Source organism: Phascolarctos cinereus, unplaced genomic scaffold, assembly GCF_003287225.1.
Source record: "Phascolarctos cinereus isolate Bilbo 61053 unplaced genomic scaffold, phaCin_HiC Scaffold_2;HRSCAF=192, whole genome shotgun sequence".
Lineage (NCBI taxonomy): Eukaryota > Metazoa > Chordata > Mammalia > Diprotodontia > Phascolarctidae > Phascolarctos > Phascolarctos cinereus.
In genome coordinates this window covers 222,501,304-222,526,956 of record NW_027555625.1, presented here as the reverse complement: position 1 = coordinate 222,526,956, position 25,653 = coordinate 222,501,304, and the positions used below count along the sequence as shown (strand labels likewise).

The 25,653-nt window shown below is 36.1% G+C and overlaps 1 protein-coding gene across 1 annotated transcript in view; it reads right to left on the bottom strand.

Annotated features, from left to right (window-relative positions):
- Positions 1 to 25,653, bottom strand: part of ASXL2 (ASXL transcriptional regulator 2) — a 168,049-nt gene that overhangs the window by 51,949 nt on the left and 90,447 nt on the right. Inside the window, 2 exon segments of the mRNA XM_078149816.1 lie at positions 19,479 to 19,629; positions 23,338 to 23,446. Coding sequence (XP_078005942.1) covers positions 19,479 to 19,629; positions 23,338 to 23,446 — 260 coding nt within the window.

The following is a 25,653-nucleotide window of genomic DNA, read 5'->3' as shown; positions in this document are numbered from 1 at the left end:
AATTAAATGTAAAGGAAAATAATAAAACACTTTTTAAAATAAAAATTTAAAAGTCGCCTTGAGGGAGGTCTCCAGTGTACTGGACCAGTGAAGGTTTTTTGCTGTTCCAATGCTTTTCTCTCAATGACTTAGATGCCATGTTTCTCTAATCTGTCAGATAAAAAAATGAAGCCAGAAGGAATGATTTGTTAACATGGCAGATGAAAGAATAGGGATTAATAAATAAGATCTAACAGATTAAAATGATCCATCAAATGCAGTTATATTAAAACTTCAATTCTACACAAATTTGAAAAATCAGATTAATAAGTGACACTTACATTATGGGGGAGGTGTGGCTAGACAACTCTGTGTGAAAAAGATGGGGGTGGGTTATGTCATATATTGAGTTTGACAGCAAACTTAGTATGTAAGGCAATGGTGTGATATAGCAACCAAAAATGTAACATTATTTTAAGCTGCATTAAGAAACACGTGGTTCAAAAAATGAGAGGAATAAATGTTCTGTTGCATTATTCCTTGGTCAAACCACAGTGGGGGGATCTCATATTTCATCCAGGGCATATTTTATTGAATCACTGAAAGCCAGCACATAACTAGAGGAGAGTGGACCAGAACGAAGACCATGCCCTGTAAGAATCTATTAATGGATTTAAGGATGTGTTTAGCCAGGATAAGATTTAATGGAGATATAACTACTAAAAGTTGTCACTTATATAATGCTTTAAGGTTTTCAAGTATTTTATCCGTGATTTCTTATTTGACAGGCTAAAATTAAATATCTGAGAAGTTGTCACATGGAGTAAGAACAAATACTGGTACATCTTGGCAACAGGACTGGTTCAGGAATGAGGGATGGGATGAAGGGGAAGAGAGGGCTGAAGAATTGGGAATCTTTAAGTGAGACATCACAGCAGTCTTTAGCTACCCGAAGGACTATTATATAGATACAGATACACATACATTTATGTGTACATATGTGTATACACACATATGCATGTATATAATATATACAAAATATATAACTGTGTGTGTGTGTGTGTGTGTGTCTTGTGTTGCCCCAGGGGAGAAAATCAAGGCTATTTCAATTAAATTCAATTTAACAAAGATGACTTTCATGACTAAGTGTCAGTTTCATGTCAATATCAATCTTTTTTCTTTCTTTTTTTTTTTGGCTTTTTGGTGAGGCGATTGTGGTTAAGTGACTTGCTCAGGGTCACAAACAGCTAATAAGTGTTAAGTGTCTGAGGCTGCATTTGAACTCAGATCCTCCTGATTCCAAGAACAGAACTCTATTCACTGCACCACCTAGCTGCCCCCAATATCAATCATTTTTAAACTAGCACTGTCGAACAATGGAAAAGGCTGCCTTGTTTTATTAGTAAGTGTCTGGTCAAAGAAAAAAGAGTCAACATTAAGGCAAGGAAGTGTCTATCCATTTATTCAATTAGCCAACAAACTGAATGCCTATTGTATGCAAAGCACTGTGCTAGGCATTGAAAAATTACATTTAGATGAAATACTATACCTACCTTCAGAGGAATATTAGACTAGTAAAGGAATAAAATACAAAGATAATTATAATTTACATTATGCCATAAAGTACATTAAATAAGTAAAAACAAAATGCTATCTGAAGTCTGAAAGTGAAGGTCATCTCAGATGGGGAATTCTTACGTACATGGCAATTTAAATGAGACTTGCTGATAACACAATATGCCAATATCCATTTCTCTAACCTCTCATGAAAGGGGGCGACCATGTTTTCAAAATACATTTGCATTTTCCAGGTATCATTCCTGTACATACTGATCACTGTACAATGACTTATTAACTTAAAGTTCTGTGTTTGTACAATGCTGAATTTATTCAAGTAAAATCAAAGTTCACAGCCTGTAATTATTAGCATTGAGAGAAAGCATCATTACTGTGTTGCTCAATTAGCATCACATCTTCTACAATCATTCTTAATTGGTTTCATTTGCCATTTCTTAGGTTGGTTTTCATAGCAGTATCTTTTCTACTATTATTGTTCTCATGGGCAGATAAGGTTTGATGTTCCTTTCTTAGATACACAAGCTCAGCTACAATGAAACCAAAATAATCTTGCCCTGCCCTCAAGGAAGATATGTCAAAAGAGAAATGTATGAACATAGAGAACAGCTTGCTTTACTTTTTTTTTTTTAAACAGAGGTGGGGAGTTGGAGGGGAAAAGGGATGGGGCGGCAGTATATGCAGGATGTTTGTTCTGTGCATGCCCAGCTGCAAGTGGACATTCAGTCAAACAAGAAGTATTTCTGAAGTGGCTGTTGTACATGCCTGGTACTCAATATTCATAGCTGAAGAGTAAGGATAGGCAAAGCAGGACAAAGGCCTTTGGGGCAGGATAAGGCACAGGCATTTCCAGTATACAGGACACTTCTTATGAATGCATAATTTTTAAACGTCTGAGAATTCTAGGAGGAAAGTATTGTGAAATAATTAAGTTGTAAGAATTACAGTGAAGGTTCAGAAATTCAGATTAATATAAACAATAATGAAGAAAATGGCATTCATCATTCATCAAGAAGTCTTGTTTATTGCAAAGTTTAACAAATTGTGTCTGCAACTTCCTGGCACTGCAATCAATGAGAATAAAAGTTTCCAGGAAAAATTCCAGTGTGAGGGACAACTTTCTTGGGATAGTAAAAGAGGGAAGGTTCTGAGGAAAGGAGGGTGGGAGAGCTCATGAATAAACAGGACAGCAGTGGATTTTTCTATCTAGCTGGAGGACTAGGTACAAGAGGTAAAATGTAGCAGTGAGCAGCGGACTTATGACTGAAGGACTGGAGCAAATGAGTTATAAAATGCCAGCATAATGACTGTAGGAAAGGTGGACAAGAATTGGAGAACAGAAGCCTTTGAGAACAGTAGCAGAATCAAAGATGAAGAGAAAGAGGGATGTGTTAAAGACTTCTCCTGACCCAGGAGACTCACACTTTGTAGGCTGGTGAAGCCTTAGTTGAGCTAGAAACCTCTAAATGTCATGGCAAAAGACTACATACGACTTGCAACAGCTCAGCATTACTCTGGCTTGAATCGAACATTCATGATATGGATTAATTTTTCAGAAATAGAAATTTCCCTCTTATTATAACAACTTATCCAAATTCTCTTTAACCTCTACCTGGAATAGCATTTATAATCTTTTACTAAATATTTAAGGCCCAAATTGGCTGAATTAGGGAATTTTGTTTATCTAATTCAAATGAAGCAAAATAAATACTTCTGAAAATTATTACAACATATCCTGTATATGCAAAGAAAAAAACTATATCATTTAGTGGGGATATAGGACAGAATACATATATACCAGTGAGTCCAAAGCAAACCTTTTAATAATGGAGCAACTGCTTGATCATTTTCATCCAAACAAGTTTTTATTTGCATTTATTTCCATTAACTTCAAGTAACAGAGATGAGACAGCCAGAAAGGTAAATAACTTTGTAGATGTGCAAAAACTAATTTAGTGCCACTAATTATACACTGATTTACTGACAGTAAAATTGGGTTGGAAATAAATTAAAACTTCCTTTTAGCAAGAATGATTATGAGAATTTGTCAACAAATTTCTATGGAAGCTAGGAAAGGAAGTGCTAAAATGAGATACAATATCAGAGTAGCAAAGATGACAAAAAACAAAAACAGTGTTCTAGAAGCCATGATCTACCTTTTCATCCTCCTAACCCCTCAACTGAAGAAGAAAGAAAAACAAAACCCGTTACAAACATGTCAATGAAAACACATTTCCATTTGCTTTAAAAAAAAAGTCTCATTTTGCACTTGAGACTTCACCTTTCTGTAAGCAGGTGGACAGCATATTTCATCACTAGTCCTCCAGAACTGTAGCTGATTATTATACTGATCACAGAGTTCCTACATCTTTCTGAGCTTTTTTTTTTTACAATATTGTTCTAACTATAAATAGGGAGGTTTTTTGGTTTTGCTCAGTTTCACTCTGCATCAGTTCACAGAAGTCTTTCCAGATTTCTCTGAAACTATCCCTTCCATCATTTCTAATAGAACGTAGCATATACTATGACTTGTTCAACCATCCATCCCCTAATAGATAGGCAACCTCTCAGTTTCTAGTTCTTTCACCACAATGCTAATATCTTGTTAGTGAAGTTCTAGAAAATGGTTGGAATTACATGAGAAGTTGTTAAAGCTATTCATACCCTTTGGTCTAGTGATCCCTATTACTGGGTATGTAATGCGAATAGTAATAAAAATAGATTTCACACATGCCAAAATATTCATGGAAGTACTTTTTAAAATAAGAAAATACTAGAAAGACAGTACACCTTCCCAACAACTGAAGAATGGTTGAAGAAATCGTGGTATCCAAATAAAATTGAGTATTAAAAACAACAGATATGTATAATTCAGGGAAATACGGGAAAAATTATGAACTGATGCAGAGCACAGCATACAGAATAAGGAAAACAATACACATAACTGATTAAAATAATGTAAATCAATAAATACTAAGGCAGCCACATGATTAATTATACTGACCAATCTTGGTCCCAGGTAACAAACACAGGTAAATACAACCTTCTTTGTAGAAAGACTAAAGACTAAGGTACATTATGTTGTATACATTGTCAGATGAGCTGAATGTGTCGACTGGTTTTGTTCAATTGCTTTTGTCACATAAATACATAAAAAGATGTTTTACTATCCTGTTACTAACTGTAACTAAATATCTGGACTGGGTCTAAAAAGGTGGCAGACCAACCATCCAGGGCTAAATTTACAAGAAGAAAAAAGAAAAAATTTGAAAGAGGAAAATTAATCCAGTGTTGCAACGCTAATGCAACCTGGTATTTTATAATTCATTTCACATTAACTGAATTTGCATTCAACACCAACATTACTGTGTCTTTTTTCTTCATCATCCTCAGAATGCTCAGTACCAGGAATTAAACATAAAGGCAATTAAAAGCTGGTGGCAAAGTACTGAAATTGAGGGAAAGGGCGACTATTCATAAACACATAATCCCAACCTGCTATATATCTCTTTGGATGAGAGCTAGACCGCATTAAACCTGTAAAGATGGGATGCATTTGAATAGATGTAAGGTACATCAGCAAGTGATTAACTTTTTAGCCATAAAAAATCCATGAAGAGTAAGAGATAGTTGTTGGTTGGTGGAAGGAAAATTAACAAACTGATTAAAAAACTGATATTTTGCAGATTAAAAGAACTAATGACACATATACAGAAACTTAAAATTGGATTTGAATAGAAATAACTGGTATACACCTGAATTACGACCAGATTCATTTGCACTTTAAAATAACCATGTGAAGACTAGAAAATGTTATGTTCTAAGAAGAGTTGGTTGATATGTCTCCTCACCTGTTCCAGGCCCCAGAAATATCACTGGGGTGCTAAGGAATGTTCTGCCACCCCCATCCCTATCCCTACCGAACCTAGAATGTCCATTCCACTTGCATCCTCCAGCCTACTCTTTGCTTCCCAGATGCCTCCCCGTACCTTACAGAGCAGACACGGCTATCTCAACAGTTTGAAGAAATAAGAATCACCAACTGCAATCCTTCTGATAAGACAGAAAACTATCAGACTAAGCCTTAACCATCTGCTCTGCCAATGCACTCTCAAAACTCTTGGGCCTTACCATCTCTCCATCTGCCTCACTGCTGCCCTACTAAGATGTCAATGCCCTGCAGATGAGCCCTCCTAAATGTTTTTTGTCTGCACTAAGCACACATAAAGTCACACACTCTTCTGTTTGTATCTCCAACATTTAGCACAATTTTGGCACACAGTAAGTATTTAATACATTTTAATTAATTCAAAAGATATATAGAAGCTAGAAGAGCACACACTGTGTTAGGGACAGTATTATAACGGTTTTTAGTGGACAGAATAATGTTGCTCAATGCTATATTATTAAATAGTCCTCCAGTATGGACCCAAAGTACTTTAAGTATAAATTTAAAATTACCATGGAACTTTCCTTTAAATAATTAATAATAAAATGTTTTCTGATATTCTGTGATAGATATAACCAAGGGAACTTCCTATAACCTGATAAAATTGACAATATTACAAAAATACCTCAATAACTTATGCGTAAAAAATAAATCTGAGGCTCTAACAGATAATTTCAAGCAACCATGGAAAGAAAGGAAAACCAAAAACAGCTAAATTGATGACTAAGGTACTGGGCACGTGACATCACCTAAGTTTCTACAATACTTCGGGTATTAACTCAGAAGATAATTGGTTCAATGTGTGCTATATTGCCAATTTTTAAAAATCTTATAAGTAGATTATTGCAATAGACTTACTAAAAGAGTTTGTAACATCAACACCATGTTCAAAAGATTTACACAGAATTATAAATTTCACAATGGCAGATTACAACTTATTTCATCTTTGTGTCACCTAGGCACAAAAGCTGTGCTATATAAATGCTAATTATTACAAGTTATTATTTATCATAGTGCTCTGTACAAAACAGTGCCTTATTAAAGGCTTGCTCAATATCCACGGTAAAAAAAATTAAAATCATTACTTCGATACCAGGATATTTTAAAGAGAAGCTAATGTTCAAGTTGCTGGAAATAATAAAAAAGTCATATAAATATTGAGTTCAGGATTAAAATCTTCGCAATAGACTATGTCACTCTAATGATACTTTACTCTGAAACTTTTCACTTAAAGGTGTTCTCAGTTTCCCTAAAACTCATCTACAATTTTTAAACACTTATTAGAAATAAAAACCAGTACTGTTAAAACCAATCATAGCAGAATTTCAACATTTATTTATAAACCAAATCTGATCAGAAATGAATTCTATTTCTAAAAGCAGTTCAATCTTCTATATACACTGTTACTTCTATTAAAGAGAAAGAATTCTAAAAATATACTTAATAAACAAATCTCATTACCGTAGGTAGAACACAAATTCCTTCTCTGCCAATCTTTACAACAGGACCTTCTTACCTCCTTTCTATCCAGGAAGGCAAGATGATGTTCCCTGACTGCCTCCGTCCACAGAGGAAGGAGATAATAAATAAATAAATAATGACTCCGGTCACTCAAAGTCAGAACTTGGTTGTCCCTTTCCTCACTCCCAGATGAATAGGCTGTATTCAGTCTGCTGAATCCCTGGCTCATAGTCAAGAAAATTAGAACTGAGAAAACACTGCTGCCTCCTTATCCATCCTTACCAACTTGAGAAGAACCTTAACCTCCAAACCCAAGCCAGTTTTATTAAAGAGTTTTGTTTCCAGAGAACTTTTTAATCAGGGCATCACTATTTATTTATGCAATTTTTTTTGTTCCTTCACTTAACACATAACTATCTGTGGTATTTCACTTAACTTTAGACATAACATTTTTTTCTAAGCCTAGAATCTAATCATTCTAATTACTAGTACCTAATACTTATTATCTAATGAATAATAAGCTCGAGTAAAAAAAGACTGAAGAATTTAAGCTTTGTGCTCCCAGGGGTCACAATTAAACACCTAGGAGAAATGGGACTATTTAAGATGATCAGCTGCATCTTTCAAATCATCTAAAAACTGAAAAAATGTGTGCCACATTAAAGGAGGAAATTTTTTACAGCTATTTCATTTTGCAATATTTAAGCTTCATTACACCACAAACACACACCCTTTATGTAAATGTGCTAATTGAATAAAAAGTGCCCAGACCAAAGTCTACACGAGTGGGTTTATCTCCACAGGCAGAAGCAAATGACTTGTTTGGATCATTATACCTTACCTTGGCTTGAAATTTCACATAGCTTCTCTCTGAACATTGTTTCCGGCTCTGAAAATTAGCAATTAATGCTACAGACTTCTGAGGCTTTTCAGTGTTTGGCTAAATTAATAAATTAATTTTATGGCTGAGTTTTCATTTTCAAAGGACTTGTCTCTGCTTCTAATTGGTGGAAAGGAAAACCCATGAAGACTATGTTTCTACCCATTTTAAAAGAAAAGCATCAGTTTTGCTACTGTCAGAGGTTTTTATTTTGTACATATAAGGAAGTGGGTTTTGATGCTATCTTGAATGTGCTTCCTGTTTTACTATGGGCATGAAATAAAGTCATCTCAGATTGAGAGTCAAAGCCCTTGAGAAAAAGGAGCATATAGCAAGTTTGCTCAACCTTTACTGATACTTGCAGGCCACTTGTGATTCCTCAAAAGGAAGTTAATCCTACTGAAATTTGGCCCAAAGTCATCGGCATACCACATATTATCACTTCTCTCACTTGCGGCTAAGAGATTTCTCAGAATTATATAGAACAACAAATGCATTCACATGCACACAATACAGACATAAGCTGTTTCCAGTTTCAGTATTAATAAAGATGAAAGAGTAGGAAACATTCATGCTCTTTTCTGGTGCATATTATCTTCCAAATGACTCCTAACATCAGATATACATATATATAAATATATATATACACACACACACAGTGACTAAATATTAATGAGATTAGGTCATGGGCCACACTTAAAACTCAAATCTTATTATCTATATTATAGCTGGCATCTGATGTCATATTTACTTCAGCAGATCATTGACTTATTTCTGTAGTTCTCAAAAAGTACTGGGCATTCCTAGATTGTGCTCATCTTGGGTGTACATCAGCCAATCAACCTCAACAAATTCCAAACTCATACTTGTATGCCACTTTATTTGTACAATAAAGCATTATTACAGTGACAAATATCAGTCTCTGCTCTGAAAATAACTATGTATGTATGTTTGTCTCCCCCTACAGAATGTAAACTCCATGAAGGGAGAGATCGTTTTATTTCTGTTTTTGTATCCCCAGAAACTAGCAAATAGTAAGTACTTAATGAATGCTTTCTATTTGTTTGAACAATGGTTTGTAACAATGGATTCAAACAAATTCCTGGATCCCCAAACAAATCTTGGTCAAGTCTTACCATATGACCAATCAGCCTATCTTTGATTTTAATTACAACACTTTGTAATGAAAATCTTTAGGATGCTTCTCTTCTTCAACTGCTCACTGGTAATACGTTATCCACAATGAACCCCCCATTGGGTGACTTGAAAATTTAATTCTTCATAAACTATAATTTTTCATGTTTGCAGTCATTTATAATCAAAAGCATACTACAGTTAAAAAGATGGGCCTTCCACACGTGACAAAAGATGAAAATAGACAATGATGGAGGGGTTATGGAAAAAGAGCAGTACAGCTAATGAAAAGCTGTGAATTAGTATAATCATTCTGGAAATCAATTTGGAATAGTGCAAACAAAGTTGACTCAAATGAATATAATTTTAAGTCAGAGGTTTCACCAAAAGACTTGGGTCCTAAAGAAATCAATGAGAGACAGAGACAGAGACAGATAGAGAGATGCCTCAGATACAATACAGTATTTACAGCAGCACTAGCTTTAGCATCAAAGAATTTGAAACAAAGTGGGGGCCCATCAAATAGGGACTGGCCAAACAAACTGTGATACTTAAATGCAGTAGGATAGTAAACGATACCCTTAAGAAATGTTGAATATGGGGCAGCTAGGTGGCACGGTGGATAGAGCACCAGCCCTGTAGGAGCACCTGAATTCAAATCCAACCTCAGACCAAACACTTGACACTTACTAGCTGTGTGACCCTGGGCAAGTCACTTAACCCCAACTGCCTAAAAATAAATAAATGAATAAATGCTGAATACGAATACTATAAAGAAGGACTTACGTGGACAGATGCAAAATAAGGTTAGTAGAAAAAAGTAAATAATATACACAATGACAAGAAGGGAAGTAGAAAGAAATATAAAATCGTCAAAACTGAATTCTGCAAAATTATAATGACCCAAGCCTGGAATCAAGAGAAAGATATGAGATTATATCCCCCCCTTCTCCTCTGCAGAAATGGGAGACTATGTAGATGCTGAACATCACATATAATGCAAGGTTTTTTTGAGAAGTGGTTTAATTCCATTGATTATCTTTTCCCTTCTTTTTTTCCTTCTTTCTCATAAGGCATTGTTCTGTGGGAAGAAGTTTTAAAAAGATCACTCCCCTAAAGAATCAATTAAAAAACCAGTTGAAACAATTAACAATTTTAGTAAGTTGAAAGATATAAAAGAAACCCACATAAATCATCAGCATTTCTATACACTACTAACAAAATCCAGCAGGGAGAGAAAGAAACATTCCATTTAAAATAACTTCAGACAACATAAACTACTTAGGAGTCTATCTGCCAAGACAAACCAAGGGACTGCATGAACACAATGACAAAACACTTTTCACATGAATAAAGACAGAGTTGAACAACTGGAGAAATATTAATTGCTCATGGGTTATAATAAAAATTGTCTGACAATTCTACCTAAGTTAATTAACTTATTCAATGCCATACCAATCGAACAACCCAAGAATGATTGTACGGAGCTAGAAAAAATAGCAACAAAATTCATCCAGAAGAACAAAAGGTCAAGAACATTAAGGAAATTAATGAAAAAAAAAATTTAAGAAAGATGGCCTAGCAGTTCCAGATTTTAAACTATATTATAAAACTCTAATTATCAAAAAATCTGGCTAAGAAACCGCGTTATCAGTCAAATAGATTCAATACCCAACACATAGTAGTAAATAACCACAGTAATCTAGTGCTCAACACACTCCAAAATCTAAGCATTTGGATTAATAACTCAACACCTGACAAAAAATTCTGGGAAAATTGGAATGCAGTTTGGCAGAAACTAGGCATAGACCAACACCTCATACTGTCTATCAAGAGACGGCCAAAATGGTTAAATGATTTAGATGTAAAAAGCAATATAAGTAAATTAAAGCAATATAAGTAAATTAGGGGAGTGTGGGAAAAATGTCAGGTCTATGAACAAAGGAAGAGTTTATGTCCAAACAAGAGACAGAAGGGATTATAGGAAGTAAAACAGATAATTCTGATTAAAGAAAATTAAAAGGCTTTGCACAAATAAAACTAATATTGCCAAAATTAGAAGGAAAGCAGCAAGGGGGCAGGGGAGGAGGGGAGGAGGAGGAGTTTACAGGAAGTTTCTCTGACAAAAGCTTCATTTCTCTAACATATAAGGAACCAAGCCAAATTTATAAATCATAGTCATTATCCAGCTGAGAAATGGTCAAAAGACATGAACAAGCAGTTTTCAGAAGCCGAAATCAAAGCTATATTGACAGCTTTTTTATGTAACAGAGTTACATAAAAATGCTCTAAGTCACTACTGATTAGAGAAATGCACATTTAAACAACTCTGAGATAGCACCACACCCACACCTGGCAGATTGGCTAAGACAACAGAAAAGAAAAGTGACAAGGAATGAAGAGAATGCGGGGAAATTGGGACATCAGTGCACTGCTGGTGGAGTTGTGTGCTAGTCCAACCATTCTGGAGAACAATTTAGAACTACATCCAAATGGCTGCAAAACTGCATATCCTCTGACTCCACAACACCACTACTAGGTCTGTATCCCGAAAAGATCAAAGGAAAGGGCCTATTTGTTCAAAAAAAAAAAAAAGCATCTGCAGTAGTTCTTTTTGCGGTAGCAAAGAAATGGACATTGAGGGGATGCCCATCAACTAGGGAACGGCTGAACAGATTGTGGTATATGATGGTGATAAAATACTATTATGCTATAACAAATGATGAGCAGGATGCTTTCAGAAAAATCTGACAAAACTGATATGAACTCATGCAAAGTGAAGCAAGCAGAGCCAGAAAAACATTGTACACAGTAACAGCAATACTATAATGATTATCAGTTGTGAAAGACTTAGCTGCTATGATCAAGACAATGATCCAAGACGATTCCAAAGGTCCCACAATGAAAATGCTATCCACCCCCCAGAGAGAGAAGTGAATTTTGTTTTTGTTGTGTTTTGTCAGGCAATTGTGGTTAAGTGACTTGCCAAAAGTCACACAGCTAGTAAGTGTTACGTGTCTGAGTGCCACATTTGAACTCAGGTCCTCCTGACTCAAGAAGTGAATCCCGAAGGCAAACTGAAACACAATTTTTTTGGGGCAGTACATAGAGCACCAGCCCTGGAGTCAGGAGGACCTGAATTCAAACCTGTCCTCAGACACATAACACTCACTAGCTGTGTGACTCTGGGCAAGTCACTTAACCCCAATTGCAAGAAAGAAAGACAGAAAGAAATATAATTTTTTTCAACTTTGTTTTTATTGTTTTATTTTATTTATAATCAAAATCAAATTGCTTGCTTTCTCAAGGAGAAGGGAAGGGTGGGAGCCAGGGAAAAGATATGGAACTCAAATTTTTTAAAAAATGATAGTTAAAAATTTTTTTACATGTAATTGGGAAATATATAACAAAATAAATTTTTAAATAATTCTAAATAAATAAATTAAAAACTCCCCTATGGTTCAGGGAGAAACATGGGACCATTAAAAACAAAGCATCATTTCCCAAGGGCAATACAGAACTCTGTCCTCTTCCTATTAAATTGTTATCTATGCATATGTTGGTTCATGATAAATATGCTGAGTCTGGACCATCTCTAAGGATTATACTTTCAACAGTATATCAAAGTCTGATAAATAAACATTCTTTACCCACTTGGTTTTTGCTGTGTTGATAATTAGGCCAAACTCTTAAATAACTATGCATACCATTTAGGAACCACTGCATTGTTCCAGGGCTTGATGTATTCAGTAAAATATTATCCACAAACAAGAATATCTAGAAGACCTAACCTAATTCTTGGTGGAATCCCTCTTCCATTATCAATCTTTACTAGACAACTTAACATTCACCTCCCTACTCTACACCTCACTTAATACTAATCTTCATAATAATTTATAACAAAATTACAATTAAAAATTACATGGCAGGTATAGCTGATAGAAAGCTGGCCTCAAAGCCAAGAAGATCTGGGTTTAGGTCCTACCCCTGACATACAGAGGCTATGTAACCCTCTCAGTGCTTTAGGCAACTCTCTAATAGCACAAATTGCAGAGAAGACGATGCCAATCTGCACTGGAAGAGAAAGCTTCCTTATTCAGGGGTCCCCAATAACAATGAAGTCACAGGTCCAGCTGCCATCTCCTCAATTACAATTATAAACCAAATAATATTAGTAATAATCTGTAACAGCCTTACATTAATGTCAAGTAATAATTTTATTTAAAGAAAATGTTTAGAAATATCATGGTCCCTTGTGAGATATGAGATGAGGAACTCTTACATTTTCTAAACCTAGTAGCTCACATTATTAAAGGACACTTAATGGCACCAAATCCAGATTTCAAGTTCACTTCTTTTAAGTGGTAAATAAGCCTTTTGAAGGATGACTATACAGCCCACAGGCAGAATCCAGTCTAAGTTTAATTTCATTCAACTGCCAGGATGACAAGGGTCTGGCCATGAGCAAATAGAGCCCAGAGCACCACCAAGTAGTGGGCTTCAGACACTTACTGGCTGTGTAACCCTGAGCAAGTCACTTCACCCTGACTGCCTCAGTTTTCTCATCTATGAAATGAGCTGGAGAAAGAAACAGCCAACCATCCCAGTATCTTTGCCAAGAAAACCCCAAATGGGGTCAGGAAAAGTCAGACATGACTGCAACAAATGAACAACAACAAAAATGTCCCAGGAACTGTGCTGAGTAGTTTATAAATTTTATCTTATTTGATCCTTACAATAACCCCACAAGATAGGTACAGTTATTATACCCATTTTACAGTTCAGGAAGCTGAGGTAAACAGAGGTTAAGTGACTTGACCAGAGCCACCAAGTTAGTATGACTGTTTTGTAGTGCCTGAATTAAGCCTAAGTTTTTGGCCTTAAGTACCCTAGTCAGGCATCTAAAGGGCAGATATGATACCTATGAGGAATTAATTTATCAAGGAGAGAAGTGCTTGGTGTGCCTTACTCTAATGTAAAGTTCTAACCCTTTAAATATGAAAGTATAACATCATCCTCCTTTAATACCTGGGCACCATTCATCTCTTGAACTCAAGTCTTCCTATCTCTGGAACTTCCTATCTATCCACTGTGTCAACTGGCTGCCTAAATGACAAATGATCTCTGTAGGTTAGGAATAGGAGAGGCATTGAGGGCCACCAAATCACAGGCAAAGAAGCTAGACAGACATTGTTGCAGAAATGGCAAATACTTGAACCTAAGAGACCTGATCAAACAGGACCAATAATGGCTGACAAAGGTGCTAAAAAGAAGATCTGGCTACCTGTACAAAGATGGAAATGGCAAAGAAGATAACCAGTTCTGGGGTTTGGTCAATCTTCAAATAAAACTGAGAAATGAATGGTGCCAAGGTATTAAAAGGAGCATTATATTATACTTTCATGCATTTTTAAAGGGTTAGATCATTAGAGTAAGGCACACCAAGCACTTCTCTCTTCAATAAATTAATTCTCCTTAAGTATCATATCTGCCCGTTAGATGACTGACCAGGATACATAAGGCCAAAAAGTTAGGCTTAACTTAGGCACTACAAAACAGGTACAGATTTACTATATTATCTATACTCATTTAAGTTTTATGCTAAAAAAAAATTCACTTAATAAAACAGCATACATAGCTTAGCTGGAAAACAAGTCAGTAATATTAAGTGTTCCACACCCATATTCTTCCCAACCTCTGCAAAGAAGGGGAAGCTGCCTTCTCAACTCTCTTCTTTGGGGACAGCCTTGGTCCTTTTAATTTCATAGTTTCAAACAGCCCTCTCCAAGGTTAACAATGATCTCTTAGTTGCCAAATCCAATGGCCTTTTCACAATCTTCATTTTCCTTGACCTCTCTGCATTCTTTGATACACTGAAAACTCTCTACTCTCTGAAATTTTCTCTCTAGATTTTCAGGACACTACTCTCTCCTGGTTCTCCTCCCTATGTGACTACTCCTCAGTCTCCACTGCTGGATCCTCTTCCAGATCACATCCTTTAACTGCAGGTGTCCCACAGAATTCTGTCCTGAGCCCTCTTCTCTTCTCCCTCCATACTACCTCACTTGGTGTCCTCATCAGATCCCATGGATTTAATTACCATCTCCATGCTGATGATTCTCAAATCTACCTTTCCTGCCCCAATCTCTCAGCTGACCTCCAATCTTGTATCCCCAAGTTTTTTTCAGACATTTAGAACTGAATGAGACCAGCAGACATCATCTTAAACTCAATCTACCCAAAACTAAAATCATTATCCTTCCCTCTAAAACCTTCCACTCCCACCACCTATTTTCCCTATTACTATAAGGGCAACACCATCCCACTAGTCCCTTGGGCTCACAACCTAGGAGTCATCCTGGACTCCTTACAAACTCTCAATCTCCCATCTCCAAGTTGTTTCCAAAGCCTGCCAATTTCACCTTTACAACATCTCTCAAATATGCCAACCCACCCTGCCACTATTGCAGGCCTTTATCATCTCATGCTTAGATTACTGCAATAGTCTGCTGGTGGGTGGGTCTACCTGCTTCTAGTCTCTCCCCACTCCAGTCAATCTTCTATTTAGCCATGAAAGTGATTTTCCTAAATGCAGATTTGATGTCACCCTCCCTTCCCCTCCCCCCCAATAAATTCCAGTGGTTTCTTATTGAGTCCAGGTGCAAATACAAAATGTTGTTAGGCATTCAAAGTCCTTCAAAACTTAGCCCCTTCCTACCTTTCCATCTTCTTATATCTTATTCCCTGATGAGACACTCCATCTTTCAGCTCTGGACATTTTCTCTGGCAGTCCCCCACACCCAGAATGCCTTTCCTCCTCCTACTGACATCCCTAGCTTCCTTTAAGTCCCAACTTCTACAGGAAGCCTTTCTCAATCCTTCTTAATTCTAGTGCTTTTTTCTCTGTTAATTATTTCCTATTTATCCTGTCTATAGCTTGCTTTGTATACATTTCCTTACAAGTCATTTCCCCATTAAATTACAAGCTCTTTGAGGGCAAGGACTGTCTTTTGTTTATTTTGTATCCTCAATGCTTAGCAGTGTCTGGCACACAGTAGACACTTAATACATGTTTACTGATTTAACTGATACAAATCATGATTCACTGATTAGCTTGCTGTAATAATTGTGTAAATTGTTTTCCTGGCTCTGCTTACTTCACTTTGCATCATTTCATGTCTTATCACGCATTTCTGTATTCATCACATTCATCTCTCCTCGTAGAGCTGTAATATTCTATTATATTTATGTGCCGCAATTTATTTAGCTATTTCCCAATTGGCCCCAAAGAAAAAAATTGAGAAGGAACCTTTGTCTTCTTTGCAGAAGTTGGGAGGAATATAAATGTGGAACACTTAATATATCAGACTCTTGAAATGTTGGCTAGTTTTGCTCAGTTTTTCTTTTTTTAATTATTTGTTGTAAGAGTTTGCTCTAGAGAAAGTTACACTGGAATATGGATGTGAATATTAAAAAAAGGTATCAATAAATTTAAAAATTTCAATAACATGCATACCCTTTAAGGAACAACTTGCAATACTCCAGTGACCAAAATTATATGCTTTTAAAAAGTCTGTCAGTACAAAGTGAGTATTTTTCATACTATTTGGTCTCTATGACAAAATACCAACTCCTCAGCTTGGCATTTAAAACATTGCTCAATCTGGCTCAAGGTGACCTCTCAAGGCTTATGTCATACACGTAATCCCTCTTTACACACTAGCTTGATGTTCCTAGAATGTTCCTACTTAGGTGCCTTCCCTTTACTTGGAATGCACTCCCCTCCTCAGTTTGGTCTCTTAAAATACTTATCTTCCTTTAAGATTCAACTTTGGGGGCCTCATACGGAAAACCTTTCTAAATTCTTCATTAGTACTCTCCACTTCCTCAAATTATCTTGAAATACTTTATATGCAAGGCTTCTGATAGGAGTTTTAAGGCAAGACAAAGAAGTTGTCTTTTCTCCAACTAAATTTGTGGGTTTTTTCACTGTAGGGTACAAATCATATTTACTTTTTAAATCCTCATCTGCCAAGTAAGCCCACCATACTCTACTTGCTTCCCTACAGAAAGCACTTTATCCTGTTATTTAGATGCAAAAAAAAAAAACTTACACATTTTTTATAACCTTTGCAATTATGCATTCTAAAATATCCAGAGAAAGGGTCTATAGGCTTCAGACTGCCAAAGGAGTCTATAACACAAAAAAGTTTAAAATCCTGGCTTTGGAGGAAACTGTTGCCAACCTTTAATTATCTACATTAACAGGGAAGCACTGGTCTACATAGTGCCAAATCACGGATAATTTTAAAACCACTTGTATCCAACTTTAGAATACATTTTTATGTTTACATCTGAATACAGATGTGTCTTAATGTTCTAGAAATTCAGTCAAGTATTTATTAGTTATAAAGAAGCAGAGATAGTCCTAATTCAAATATGAATTCAGACTTCTATTTCAATGCAAACATTTATTAAATTACTGTGTGCATTTAGAGTTAAATGCTGATACAAAGATGAAATAAGATACAGTAGCTCCCAATCTTATTGGGGAATAAGAAAAATACATATAGGAGAGGCCAGCGCCCCCTGAGAGATTCAAAAAGGAAGAGATCATGATCTTATTTAGTTTTTGGTGTGAAATCAAAAAAATCAGTGTTACCAATAGAAAAACATGGAAGTTAAACAGTAGGGCAGGTTTGAGACAGAAAATAAGGAGTTTAATTTTCAACAAGTTAGAGGTGAGGTAGCAGCAAGGCATTCAGGCAGAAGATCTATCTTCAGAATCTTCAGACAGGAATCTAATGCTTTAAGGTTTGCAAGTTACTTTGTGTACATTATCTCGCTTGAGCTCCATACCAACCCTTGTGAGGTAGATGGCATTATGATCCTCATTAAGTGATTAAGTGCCTTGTCCAAGGTCAGATGGTTGCTGAATTTGAAATGAGGCCTTTCAGACTCCCCAGTGCCTCTTTCTCCTGGGATTGGTCAGATCTGGGAATCATTTACATAAAGATGATAATGAAAAGTAAGAAATTGAGAATAGGAAGGGAGAAGGTATAGGGAAAAGATAAAAGGACTAGGGTCATTATCTCAGAGAATGCAAAAAGATAAGCAGCCAGGAGAAATTGAGAAGGAGCAGAGAAAGAGGAATAGAAAGAATAGCATTACTGAATCAAAGGAAGAGTGCTAAATAAATAAGGAGGGCATAACTAAGAATGTCAATAACAGCAAATCTCCAGCAATTTATTTTTTCAAGTTCTTGACTGCTGTTCTGCTTAGTTATAAGTTGTTTTGCAACCTTTGTCCTCAACTGAATCAATGATCAGAACAGGAAATCGTTCAAAGTGAAAACCTGGATCCAACTTTAACACTGATAACTGACTATAACGTATAAATCTCAAAGTCCTAACAACAATAGCTTACATATATGTAGTGCATAAATGTAAAGCATAAATCACTAAACAAATATAAACAGCTATTGTGTACATTATCTCATTTGACCCTCAAAACAGAGAGGCAGGTAGTACCTTTTTTTTTTTTAAGTGAGAAAACAGACTCAGAGAGGCTAGAAAGTAAAAGACTTAGATTTTGAGTTTAGGCATTCTGACTACAAGCCTAGCGCTCTTTTTCATAACACCTCACTTCTGAAGTACTGAGATCAGTATTTCTACAGAACTCCAAATTTAAAAGGCAGCATAAGGTGGTATAAGAGTAATCAATTTAAAGTCAGTGTTGTTGACCTGACACTCAGTATTTTTGCCTCTCATATCCAAAGTCAGACTTTCACTTAAATCTGAAGACACAGGTCTAAGTCAGGAGAGATCTGGAAAGTGTACTCTCTGTATGAAAACTCTGTGCTAGCCCTTGTGAAGAAACACTATTAACAGTTTAGCAATTGTTCAACCATATTCAGGCAGGTATCTAAAATGTTCAGGGGAAAAAAAAACAAGGTCTGGCCCTTTTAAGAAATGTTTACCAAGCAGCTACAGAGGAAGAGATGGGGCACCTTGCAAAATGGAAATTCAACTCTAAATTAATGAAAGAATATCACAGAAAAGCTAAATTAAAAGCACCAAGAGGTGACAATGTAAAAAGTCTTCTGGCTCAGCCCCAAGGCAGGTAACAAAGTTCAGAAGAAAAGTAGAAATGAGATAGATTATGCTATACACTATTAACGAGTCAGGAAACATAAGGAGCAGAGAATAATTTGCCAAGAACTGATAAATCAGAAGTCCAAAAAATGAAAAAGTTCAGAAGAAAAGTAGAAATGAGATAGATTATGCTATACACTATTAACGAGTCAGGAAACATAAGGAGCAGAGAATAATTTGCCAAGAACTGATAAATCAGAAGTCCAAAAAATGAAAATGGTTTGGCTTCATGTTGTTCAATGACAACTGAACACTGGAGGGTTTTGGAGGCAGGGTTAAAAGACACCGTTTCTCAAGAGTTTTGCTCCAGGCCCTTCAGGGCTTAGCTGAACCTGGATGGCTTTACCTTTCCTCTTCCACCTGCTCTTCCTGCCCTCCTTGTTGCTCCCACCGTCACTGCTGCTACTGCTGTTCTCAGAACTTGGGGAGTCTGACTGGCCATCACTGCTCTCTTCAGAACCTTCTGATAACTCTTTCACACCATCTGGAACATCTTTCTGAAAATGAAAAGTCAATTAGGGTTAATGACTACTAAACATGTTATTTACCACATAAGAGAGGTATGATTCTATCAGAAGGTCATGTGACGCCAAGCTAGGAGGATCTGGATTGAAGTCCCACCTACCTTTGCTACACTAGCCCAGGCAAGACACTTCACCTCTTATTGCCATCCAACTCCCAGAAGACCCTAAACTGCAGAGAAAGTGTTGACTCACACTGATAGTTGTAGTTTTCTCTCCTAAGAAAGCTCTCTAAACCAATGAAATTATTGGTACTCTTATAAGATAGGGAGCAATTAGGAACTTATGCTAATTTAGAACACTGGTTTAAGTTCTCATTCTTTTTTTGTTTGTTTGTTTAGGCAATCGGGGTTAAGTGACTTGCCCAGGGCCACACAGCTAGTAAGTGTCAAATGTCTGAGACTGGATTTGAACTCAGGTCCTCCTGACTCCAAGGCTGGAGCTCTACTCACTGAGACACCTAGCTGCCCCTAAATTCTCAATCACAACATGAGGTACAAAATTGCATTTTCTGATTGCTAATAATACAACTTCCAAAGCATAATGTTTCAATCAAGGCTAATCTTTCGCATTCTTATACATACAACTACAAAATCGTGAAGATACAGAAAAACAATATACCCTAGTAAGAAAAAATGGGTTTAAGTTAAAAAGTAACATTCTTATTAGATACAAAGAACTTCAGGATCATAAGCCTTACTTCAAATACTTCAAAAGGCTCCTTGATTTCACAGGTCTGGGCACTTGCTGCCCCTTGAATGACAACACCCACCCCCTCCACCCACAGAGTCCAAAGCTTCTTAACAACTTCGTATATGGTTTGTGAGGTAAAATCCATCATTCTAATGACAAACTGGGGATAAGCCTTTTGCAAATTTAGCTAGCTGGTCCTCAGACAACAGACAGTTTGTCACCAGTTTTATGTTATAAAAAGCTCTAAGGCATTTAAACAGGATACTGCCAGAGCTGTGATGGCATTCTATTTCTCGGTAGCTGTGACCCAGGGGAAAAAAATATTTTAAGTGGCTACTTATTAAGGTCACTTCCTATGTACAAAATGATCCCCACTGCTTTAATAAGGAAAATCTATATTCCTGATTATCTTACTCTAATCTCTAAGACCTTGTAGCCATCTATCATAACATTAACTTGATATAATCTTCACAAATCTATGCCTATATCCCTTTCATCCTTCAAAAACTTATGACTCAGCCCCTCCACACATTCTTCTAAGAATAACTAACCCCTTTTAGTAATGCTAACCTTAAAAATTGAAATAAATTATTTTTGTCTTCAATTTTGATCAAAAGAAAAAGTTCAACCATGTCCTAAATAAAGAACCACACACAGAGATGTGACCCTTGCCATCAATTTATAACTCTGTGCCTTTCAGATACTATTTCTTACTGGACATTCAGCCTACAATCTGAGTAACTGTCATAAAATAGAAAGCTATGAACCATACATGGCAAAAGAAGATTCAGATTATGGCATACAATTTCAGTTAATTAAGGTTTTTCCCCATCAAAATAAAACAATGTGCTTTACTCATGAATTCTCAGCTGTTAAAATCTGTTGACTTCTGGTACAGAAGAAAAATGGATGCTACACAATTCTACAGAGGTAAGAAACCAACTTGAGAATGATTCTGTCCTGAGGACAGCTTTGATCTCCAGGATTTCAGTTAAGGGAAGATCACATATTAAGGGTTACCGACTGCTCTAACCAAAGTGACTGTTAGAAAGTAGGTAAATATCTGAGAGATAAATGACAAGAGTACTGGGCCTGGATAAAAACTACATTAACATCTCATGGAAAAAGTATTGATTTGCATGATCTTTTCAAGAATAAAGAAAAGAGAAAGGCAAAGTTGGCTAATATCTGTTTTGTAGGCTACCACTAGGTTTTAATCTTTTCCCTCCACTGCCACTGGAAACAGGTGAGAAGTGTTGAGAGCAACACAAGAGCTAATCAGATAAATGACAATGGTTCTTTGATCTTTAGAGAAAAACTTCATTCTGGGTTAAAGAGAGCCAAGTTAATTTTTTTTAAAGCCCTAAAAATTATTTGATTTGAAAAAAAAAATTAATTTGTTTTTCCCTTCTGGGGAGGGGGGAAGGAGGAGACTAATTTCATCAGGATAGGAAACTCCTGATGAGAAGCACTTTCTTATTTTTAAATTAATTACTTGAGTTAAGGCAAAACATTAAGGTAAAACGTTGTATTATCATAATAATCACTAATTATTTTGTGAGACCAGGGAAAGTACAATGCTGCGAAGACATGAAAATCAAGCCAGGTAAGTCCCGAAGGGGAAAGAGGAAAGGGAGGAGACCAGAAAGGCTCTGGTGTAAGAGTCTTCAAACTTTTCCTTATTTCATTTTTCTACTTTTGTGATCACCAATGTGCTTTTTAAAAAATTGCCAATGGTAAAATTTGAAGACTAGGTAATGTCTAGAGTTGAATTCCTTGGGAGGGTGGGATAGGTAAAATGAGACTGTAAGAGATATAACCATAAATCACCATTTAATGCCTATAGTCTACAATATGGTCTACAGTACAGGGAGCTGCATAGGACAAGCCACTTTTGGTATTCAACAAAAATTCATTAAGAGCTTAATATGTGCAAAACACCTATGCTAACTCTTTGGTAAAAATACTAAGTTGAAATAACAAGCAGAATTCCAATAGAATGTAAACTCCTTGAAGTCAGAGATAGTCTTACTTTCTTACTTGTACCCCTAGTTACTAGTAAAATGTATGGCACACAGCAGCAATAGATGCTTGCAGATTAACAAGGTCCTTGCACTCAAAGAGCTTACAGTCTTTGTTAGTAAGGGTAAAGTGACACAGGAGGCTTCCCCTAGGCTGCCACAAATCTATTCAGTGAGTCAACAGCAAGAGGACTCTGGATGGCTGGAAGGGAAGGACAAACAGACAGAAAAAAACTAGTCATGTAATCCACACAATTTTATATATGTCTGTTAAAAAAAATTCAAAAGTAACACAGTAGTCATTGTTTTCAATTACCTGCTAGAGCAACATATTCAGGAAAAATATGTAAACTAATTATATTAAGACTTACATATGCATATATTCTAATAGTTTATTTAATTTGCTATTTTGCCTTGAGATATTAGAGTCTATTCAAAACAAAATGGGATCCTTACTAGCTGTGTGACCCCAGGCAAGTCACTTAACCCCACTGCCTAGCCCCTCCCCCCAAAATACTCAAAATAAAATGGGATCTTCCCCAAACTTATGTTGATATCTAATATAGTTATGTTGATATCTGATATAGTTGATATTCTGATACAGTTTTCAAATAAAAACTAAACTTTTATTTACTAGTAGCAGTTTAGTGCAAAACATTGTTTTGTTTTGTTTTTTAAACAATTCAACTTCATATTACTGGGCAATTTTGTAACCAACTTACTGGCACCAATTACCCTCATTTAGTCTTAGGGAAACCATATTGATAAGGAAGGCTAAAACTAGCAATGTGTTCCACCTCTCAATGAAGCTCTTACAGGCTGACATCTGTCTGTCCATCTGATAAGAGCACCTGAACTCCTGTTACCTTGCTTAGGAACTCTAGAGATAAGTTTTCAACGTTTAAAGTTCAAGTTCAGTTCCTCAATATTGCAAAAACTTCTAGAAAATGTTTCTCCAACAGACATTTACCTTTAGGGTATATACTCCCATTCTACCTGGAACCTTGTAGAAAATTCCTTCTTCCCCTCTGGAGTTGGTGTGCAGCATCGCATTCAGACATGCAAGGGGAGATGTTCCACTGGGGGGGGGGGGGGAGAAAGAAGTAAAGATTAGATTCCATTCCAAAGATACTTTCACAACTTATTTAATAAATCTAAAACTACTTACAATCTTTTAATCCAACAATCTACAATCATTATTTATATAACAGATTCGCAAAGGAGGTCAGTTTTCATAGCTGTATAGATATTGGCATTATATGTAAAAAGGCCTTTTCCCATTTCCCAAGATTTCCATAAAATTTTTCTGATGCCTGCACAGTACTTCAAGAAAAACGTAGGCAAAGCTATTTTTTTAATATTAAGAAATGCCCTAATTGGCTTGCTAATCTTCTTTATTCAACACAAATACATAATTTTAATATATGTGTACAAGTAATCACATTCTGTGCTGTCAGCATACTGCTCCTTCTATGGCCTCTGCTTATCTTCACTTTCTCCCTTCTGGTTGCTTCCCTACTGCCTACAACATGCTCATGTCTCTCCCATCCTCAAAAAACCCTCATTTGATCTGTCCATCCTTCACTAGCTATCTATCATCCTATATCTCTCTCTCTTTCCTTTCTTTTATGCCTCAATTACTTGAGAAAGCCACCTATAATAAGCACCTTCCCTTCCTTTCCTTTCTCACTCCCTTCCTAACTATACATTTTGGTTTCTAATTGCATTATTCAAGCAAAACTGCTTTCTCCAACATTACCAATGATCTCTTACTTGCCAAATCTCAATCTTCATCTTTTTTAACCTTTCTGCAGGCTTTGACACAGTTGATCAATTGTTTAATAAATGTTTATTTGGTGACAAAGAAAAAGTACCAAAAATGTTTTGGTAAAAGAAACAGTAGCCTACAGCTGCATAAAACAAGCTAAACATTTTCCCCACCTAACTCTATTAAGGCTATCATAAAACCACTTTCTTTGGCTATCAAGTTTTCTATTTAAATCTCCTCTTGAAAAATGTTTTCTTATGGTTGATATAAAGTGTCTCCTTCCCACTCCTCAAAATTAGTGCTGAGGAATGCTTGTTAAAGTAATTTGCATCTGAATCAAGGTGTGAACTGGCTGCTGAGGCAATTTCATGAGAAGAAGAAAACTGCCATTTTCAAATTTAAATATCTAAACAATTAATTGTATGAAAGAGGATCCCTAAATTTTCATAGCAAAGAACATAGGATTTACAATGTGATGACCTGGGTTAAAATCTTGTTCTGACATTTTACTGAGTGACTTTTAGCAAATGACTTAACTTCATTGGCTTCCGTTTCTTTAAAAGATTGAATTAAATAAATGATCTATGAGGTCCCTTTCAGTTCTAAAACCCTCTAATTCCATATTTGGGTTTTGGCAGAGAAACCCTTGCAAATAAATCAGCTGCAACAATAACAATGGACTGCATTGATATAAAAGACTTCAATTACAAAGCACTGGGAATATATATTTTCATTTGATTTTTACAACACTGTGATATAGGTATTTTAATTATTATTGTTCCCATTTTACTGAAAACAGAGGTTCTGAGAAAATCAATGACTTGCAAAGATCATGTGACAAATAAAGGACAGATGCAGGACTCAAAGCCAAGTTTTCCAATCCAGGTTTACAGCACTCTGAACCCCAATCCTGGGTGCCTGCCCACAACCATCTCTCTTGAGGTTCTGCCATCTGTGCTCAGAAGAGAGCAAGGAAAAAACAAATGAGAAGCCTAAAGTCCAAAGCATCCAGCTGTTCCAACAGCAAAGGAAAAAATGCCAATTTTGTTCCCAATATAAGAATATCATCTACTACTACTATTTATTAAAACTTTTCTTCTGAAAGGTTAGAGGAGAAAATACTTACTAGAAAAGGAAACTAATGATAGATGAGGAAAGCAGCTCACAAAATTTTTTTACCACAATCTGTTTTTAATCTGTCAAAAAACATCTCAACTTTTAAGAAAAGTGGAGTGCTTTCTAAAAGGATAGTCTAATGAAGGCAATAAAAAAAAATCAGCACTGCTAGTTGGCATTCATTTCCCTCAAAGTTTGATGAATGCCTTTTAAAAATAATGTTTAGTAATACTGAGGGGCAGCGAGGTGGCGAAGCAGATAGAGAGCTGGGCCTGGAGTCATGAAAACTCATTTTCCCAAGTTCAAATCTGTCCTCAGATACTAGCTGTGTGACCCTGGACAAGTCACTTGACGTTGTTTGCCTCAATTCCTCATCTGTAAAATGAGCTGGAGAAGGAAATG